The 7,565-nt window shown below is 47.0% G+C and overlaps 1 protein-coding gene across 1 annotated transcript in view; it reads right to left on the bottom strand.

The window, feature by feature from the left end:
- Positions 1-7,565, bottom strand: part of NEURL4 (neuralized E3 ubiquitin protein ligase 4) — a 34,325-nt gene that overhangs the window by 25,980 nt on the left and 780 nt on the right. The window contains 3 exon segments of the mRNA XM_075204935.1: positions 9-41; positions 567-623; positions 6,835-7,222. Coding sequence (XP_075061036.1) covers positions 9-41; positions 567-623; positions 6,835-7,222 — 478 coding nt within the window.

Below are 7,565 nucleotides of genomic sequence, written 5' to 3' on the forward strand. Positions count from 1 at the left end.
TGCATTACTGACCACAGCGGAGAGTTCTGTGCTGGAGAACCCTGGGGTCAAAACAAAATGCTGTCAGTAATTTCATTCAATTCTCCATCGCTTCTCTTACCTGCCTATTGGTCAGTTCACCACAGACCACATCAACCAACTGACCGAAATTGAGAAGTGCAACTACAGCCATCCAACGGCCTCTCCATGCCCAAAATCCTAGCCCACCCAAGCCAGAGATTGCTTGGCTAAGAGACATTAAAAGGAGGAGATGTAGGTACACCTCAACAAGATAAAGCACCAGGCTCCGATGGATTGCATCCTACAACTAGTAGCAGTTGGCATACACAGTCAGTGAGTCAGGTGACCGGGTAACACCAGGAAGAGCGGTCAATAGCGGTAGGTTACAAGCCCCCTTCCCCGACAAGCCCACCCTGTACCAGGTGAAACGATGGAAGTGGGCAGTGATAACTTCTGAATCATGTTCTGGTTAGTCAGAGCTGTTCTCACATTCAAGGTAAAGAAAGACAACAAACATATTTTTCTGGGTTAATTTCCATTTAAAGGATTCGCCAGCGCAGACTCACCATTGTCAGTGTCCAGACTACTGGGGAATTTATCGGGGCGAGGATGTCCTACAGAGCCTGCAGACAGGAACAGATACTTTTATAGAACATACATATAACATACACAACCTATGCCCGATGTCATGATTAATGCTACATATATCACGCCTAGTATGTTATAGTGCTCTGTGTCTTATAAAGCACCTTTCCATACATTTCATGAAATAGATACACTGGGTATAAAGGGGCAGAAGGAGGTGAGTATTACCAGAGGGTCAGCAGTACTCAGGTAGAAATAGTGAGAAGACAGAGGCAGCGACATAGAAACATAGACTATGACGGCAGATAAGAGCCGCTTGGCCCATCCAGTCTGCCCATTTTATAACCTATGGTAACCTCAAACCATATTTGTGAGGATATCCTTATATCTATCCCAAGCATGTTTAGATTGCTCTACTGTATTATCCTCTACCACCTCTGATGGAGGCTGCTCCACTTATCCACTACCCTTTCTGTGAAGTAGTTTCCTCTGAGCCTCCTTCCCCCCAGTGTCAGTACATGTCCTCGTGTTCTAATACTTCTCTTCCCCCCAGTGTCAGTACATGTCCTCGTGTTCTAATACTTCTCTTCCCCCCAGTGTCAGTACATGTCCTCGTGTTCTAATACTTCTCTTCCCCCCAGTGTCAGTACATGTCCTCGTGTTCTAATACTTCTCTTCCCCCAGTGTCAGTACATGTCCTCGTGTTCTAATACTTCTCTTCCCCCCAGTGTCAGTACATGTCCTCGTGTTCTAATACTTCTCTTCCCCCCAGTGTCAGTACATGTCCTCGTGTTCTAATACTTCTCTTCCCCCCAGTGTCAGTACATGTCCTCGTGTTCTAATACTTCTCTTCCCCCCAGTGTCAGTACATGTCCTCGTGTTCTAATACTTCTCTTCCCCCCAGTGTCAGTATATGTCCTCGTGTCCTAATACTTCTCTTCCCCCCAGTGTCAGTACATGTCCTCGTGTCCTAATACTTCTCTTCCCCCCAGTGTCAGTACATGTCCTCGTGTTCTAATACTTCTCTTCCCCCCAGTGTCAGTACATGTCCTCGTGTTCTAATACTTCTCTTCCCCCCAGTGTCAGTACATGTCCTCGTGTTCTAATACTTCTCTTCCCCCCAGTGTCAGTACATGTCCTCGTGTTCTAATACTTCTCTTCCCCCCAGTGTCAGTACATGTCCTCATGTCCTAATACTTCTCTTCCCTCTCCCCAGTGTCAGTACATGTCCTAATACTTCTCTTCCCCCCAGTGTCAGTACATGTCCTCGTGTCCTAATACTTCTCTTCCCCCCAGTGTCAGTACATGTCCTCGTGTTCTAATACTTCTCTTCCCCCCAGTGTCAGTACATGTCCTCGTGTTCTAATACTTCTCTTCCCCCCAGTGTCAGTACATGTCCTCGTGTTCTAATACTTCTCTTCCCCCCAGTGTCAGTACATGTCCTCATGTCCTAATACTTCTCTTCCCTCTCCCCAGTGTCAGTACATGTCCTAATACTTCTCTTCCCTCCAGTGTCAGTACATGTCCTCGTGTTCTAATACTTCTCTTCCCCCCCAGTGTCAGTACATGTCCTCGTGTTCTAATACTTCTCTTCCCCCCAGTGTCAGTACATGTCCTCGTGTTATAATACTTCTCTTCCCCCCAGTGTCAGTACATGTCCTCGTGTTCTAATACTTCTCTTCCCCCCAGTGTCAGTACATGTCCTCGTGTTCTAATACTTCTCTTCCCCCCAGTGTCAGTACATGTCCTCATGTCCTAATACTTCTCTTCCCTCTCCCCAGTGTCAGTACATGTCCTAATACTTCTCTTCCCTCCAGTGTCAGTACATGTCCTTGTGTTCTAATACTTCTCTTCCCTCCAGTGTCAGTACATGTCCTCGTGTTCTAATACTTCTCTTCCCCCCAGTGTCAGTGCATGTCCTCGTGTTCTAATACTTCTCTTCCCTCCAGTGTCAGTACACGTCCTCGTGTCCTAATACTTCTCTTCCCTCCAGTGTCAGTACATGTCCTCGTGTTCTAATACTTCTCTTCCCCCCAGTGTCAGTACATGTCCTCGTGTTCTAATACTTCTCTTCCCTCCAGTGTCAGTACACGTCCTCGTGTCCTAATACTTCTCTTCCCCCCAGTGTCAGTACATGTCCTTGTGTTCTAATACTTCTCTTCCCCCCAGTGTCAGTACATGTCCTCGTGTTCGAATACTTCTCTTCCCCTCAGTGTCAGTACATGTCCTCGTGTTCTAATACTTCTCTTCCCCCCAGTGTCAGTACATGTCCTCGTGTTCTAGTACTTCTCTTCCCCCCAGTGTCAGTACATGTCCTCGTGTTCTAATACTTCTCTTCCCCCCAGTGTCAGTACAAGTCCTCGTGTTCTAATACTTCTCTTCCCCCCAGTGTCAGTACATGTCCTCGTGTTCTAATACTTCTCTTCCCCCCAGTGTCAGTACATGTCCTCGTGTTCTAATACTTCTCTTCCCCCCAGTGTCAGTACATGTCCTCGTGTTATAATATTTCTCTTCCCCCCAGTGTCAGTACATGTCCTCGTGTTCTAATACTTCTCTTCCCCCCAGTGTCAGTACATGTCCTCGTGTTCTAATACTTCTCTTCCTCCAGTGTCACTGCATGTCCTCGTGTTCTAATACTTCTCTTCCCTCCAGTGTCAGTGTATGTCCTCGTGTTCTAATACTTCTCTTCCCCCCAGTGTCAGTGCATGTCCTCGTGTTCTAATACTTCTCTTCCCCCCAGTGTCAGTACATGTCCTCATGTCCTAATACTTCTCTTCCCCCCAGTGTCAGTACATGTCCTCATGTTCTAATACTTCTCTTCCCCCCAGTGTCAGTGCATGTCCTCGTGTTCTAATACTTCTCTTCCCCTCAGTGTCAGTACATGTCCTCGTGTTCTAATACTTCTCTTCCCCCCAGTGTCAGTACATGTCCTCGTGTTCTAATACTTCTCTTCCCCCCAGTGTCAGTACATGTCCTCGTGTTCTAATACTTCTCTTCCCTCCAGTGTCAGTACATGTCCTCGTGTTCTAATACTTCTCTTCCCCCCAGTGTCAGTACATGTCCTCATGTCCTAATACTTCTCTTCCCCCCAGTGTCAGTACATGTCCTCATGTCCTAATACTTCTCTTCCCCCCAGTGTCAGTACATGTCCTCGTGTTCTAATACATCTCTTCCCCCCAGTGTCAGTACATGTCCTCGTGTTCTAATACTTCTCTTCCCCCCAGTGTCAGTACATGTCCTCGTGTTCTAATACTTCTCTTCCCCCCAGTGTCAGTGCATGTCCTCATGTCCTAATACTTCTCTTCCCCCCAGTGTCAGTACATGTCCTCGTGTTCTAATACTTCTCTTCCCTCCAGTGTCAGTACATATCCTCATGTCCTAATACTTCTCTTCCCCCCAGTGTCAGTACATGTCCTCGTGTTCTAATACTTCTCTTCCCCCCAGTGTCAGTACATGTCCTCGTGTTCTAATACTTCTCTTCCCCCCAGTGTCAGTACATGTCCTCGTGTTCTAATACTTCTCTTCCCCCCCAGTGTCAGTACATGTCCTCATGTCCTAATACTTCTCTTCCCCCCAGTGTCAGTACATGTCCTCGTGTTCTAATACTTCTCTTCCCCCCAGTGTCAGAACATGTCCTCGTGTTCTAATACTTCTCTTCCCCCCAGTGTCAGTACATGTCCTCGTGTTCTAATACTTCTCTTCCCCCCAGTGTCAGTACATGTCCTAATACTTCTCTTCCCTCCAGTGTCAGTACATGTCCTTGTGTTCTAATACTTCTCTTCCCCCCAGTGTCAGTACATGTCCTCGTGTTCTACTACTTCTCTTCCCCCCAGTGTCAGTACATGTCCTCGTGTTCTAATACTTCTCTTCCCCCCAGTGTCAGTACATGTCCTCGTGTTCTAATACTTCTCTTCCCTCCAGTGTCAGTACATGTCCTCGTGTTCTACTACTTCTCTTCCCCCCAGTGTCAGTACATGTCCTCGTGTTCTACTACTTCTCTTCCCCCCAGTGTCAGTACATGTCCTCGTGTTCTAATACTTCTCTTCCCCCCCAGTGTCAGTACATGTCCTCGTGTCCTAATACTTCTCTTCCCCCCAGTGTCAGTACATGTCCTCGTGTTCTAATACTTCTCTTCCTTTGTAGAATGTTTCCCTCCTGCACCTTGTTATAACCCTGATATATATACAAGTTTCTATCATGTCTCCCGTTCCCTTCTCTGCTCAAAACTATAATAATAAGATCTTTTAGTCTTTCTGGGTAAGTTTTGTGCTGTAGACCATGCACTATTTTAGTTGTCCTTCTTTGTACAGTCTGTAATGTATTTATACCCTTCAGTTCCAGAGGCCATATCTCCAGAACACAGTATCTAGATGAGGCCGTACCAATGACCTATACAGGGGTATTATTACTTCTTTCTTTCTGCTACTGATTCCTCTCCCTATACAACCAAGCATCTGACTTACCGTCCTCATTGCTTTGTTACATTACTTACCTGCCTTTAGGTCACCTGAAATAGTGACTCCTAGATCCCTTTCTTCTTCCATTATAGTGCCATTAATACTATATTTAGCCTTTGGGTTTTTGAGACCCAAGTGCATGATTTTGCATTTATTGGCATTAACCTGTAGTTACCACTCTCTTCCTCTAGTCTACCTAGATCATCAATCATTTGTTTTACCCCTCCTGGTGTCTACCCTGTTACATATCTTTGTGTCATCTTCAGTAACACATACTATCCCTTCAATACCATTTGCAATGTCTGCAATAAAGATATTAAAAAGCACTGGTCCATGTACAGATCCTTGGGGTACTCCACTGGTGACCTTTCCCTCCTGTGAATGTACTTACTCCATTTACTATAACTCTGTTTTCTATCCTGCATCCAAGATATTATCCATTCAACCGTCTATGAATCCAATCCCAAGCTTTCAGGTTTATTTAATAGTCTGCAATGTGGGACAGTGTTAAAAGCCTTACTAACATCTGTATAAGCTACATCTATGCCTCCCCCTTGATCTATTACTTTAGTCACCCAGACAAAAAAGTCAGTAAGATATGTTTGACATGATCTCCTCCCGGTAAATCCTGCTGCTTGGGATCCTGTAAGTTACTAGATATGAGATATTCTACAACTCTTTCTTTTAAGAGTGTTTCCTACTACTGATGTAAGACTCACTGGTCTGTAGTTGCCTCTTCCTTGCTTCCACTTTGTGTAATGATCTGTTATTACCTTGTCTCCCTCAACAAGACTCTCACTCTCGGTCTTTAGTCTAATTATTCCTCCTTTTGTTTTTCTTCTTTCACTTATATACCTAAAAAAAAGTTTTGCCCCCTTTACCTACTGACTGGGCCATATTCTCTTCAGCTTGTGCCTTTGTACATCAGATCCCCCCCTTAGCCTCCTTCTGTATAACAAGATCCACCTCTTTGTCTTCATTATTCGGAGTCTGCTTATATTTCCTAAAGAACATCTTGCTTTCTCAATACTTGCTACTTCATTTGCAATCCACACTGGTTTCCTTTTCCTAACCTTTCTGATACAAAGGTCTGTTCTTTTTAGCATTGCACATTTTATTTTTTCCCACCTTTCCTTGGGGCAAATTTATCAAGCTGCAGGTTTGAAAAAGGGGAGATGTTGCCTATAGCAGCCAATCAGAATATACTTAAATGATAAGTAGAATCTGAATGGTTGCTACTGGCAACATCTCCACTTTTCAAACCCGCAGCTTCATAAAATTTACCCACTGCACTCCTTTCAACGGGACAGGGTCAGCAGCGGGGACAGGGTCAGCAGCGGGGACAGGGGCAGCAGCGGGGACAGGGGCAGCAGCGGGGACAGGGTCAGCAGCGGGGACAGGGTCAGCAGCGGGGACAGGGGCAGCAGCGGGGACAGGGGCAGCAGCGGGGACAGGGGCAGCAGCGGGGACAGGGTCAGCAGCGGGGACAGGGGCAGCAGCGGGGACAGGGGCAGCAGCGGGGACAGGGGCAGCAGCGGGGACAGGGGCAGCAGCGGGGACAGGGGCAGCAGCGGGTACAGGGTCAGCAGCGGGTACAGGGTCAGCAGCGGGTACAGGGTCAGCAGCGGGGACAGGGTCAGCAGCGGGGACAGGGTCAGCAGCGGGGACAGGGTCAGCAGCGGGTACAGGGTCAGCAGCGGGGACAGGGTCAGCAGCGGGTACAGGGTCAGCAGCGGGGACAGGGGTAATACAGTGAGCAGTGCTCCAGGTAAACTGGGAAGCTCTCCCTCACCTGTCTCCTGCTCCTCCAGGTCTTCCTCTTCCTCCTCAGGGGGTTGCTGACAGGACAGTACAGTGATCTGAGTGCATTTTCCATACAGATCTACCACAGCCCACACTCCAGGTGGGATCCCAGTAGCTGCCATTCCACAGTCTCTGCCATTAACCCAAAGATGGAGCTCCCCGGAGAGGGTACGCTGAACCCCCACACGATCTCCCTCCCCCAGCTGATCCAGATCTTGTCCATATTCCTCCAGGATGGAGTGACCATCTTCTAGCACCGAGCAGCCGGACACTATCCAGGAGCCGCCCTTCAGACCGGTGGCACTGCTGGGAAAGTCCAGAAGAGACGGGTCTTGTGTGGTCAGGCCGATCTCCATGGAGCCGCTCCACGAGTTCATCTAGAGGTAGAGGATGTGAGATGTTTACATGTAACAGCTTATAGGTTTCATGGTGACTAAACATAACCCACCGGAGAAGGAACCAACAACACAACGGACAACTGGGAATAATGGGAACAAAGGTCAGAGGACCTGAGAATAACAGAGAACTCGTACTAATAATAGTGGGACTAAGTAATAGAGATCTGTGGATGAGGAGGTTGTATGTCAGAATTATGATGATCCCATGAAATCATTATTCCGATATACCTGATTATTCTGCACAGGATGGAGGGGGGTAGTGGTTATTTATATATATATATTTATTATACACATACACATATAGTGTTGTATATAGTGATGG

This window comes from Mixophyes fleayi, chromosome 4 (genome assembly GCF_038048845.1).
Source record: "Mixophyes fleayi isolate aMixFle1 chromosome 4, aMixFle1.hap1, whole genome shotgun sequence".
Lineage (NCBI taxonomy): Eukaryota > Metazoa > Chordata > Amphibia > Anura > Limnodynastidae > Mixophyes > Mixophyes fleayi.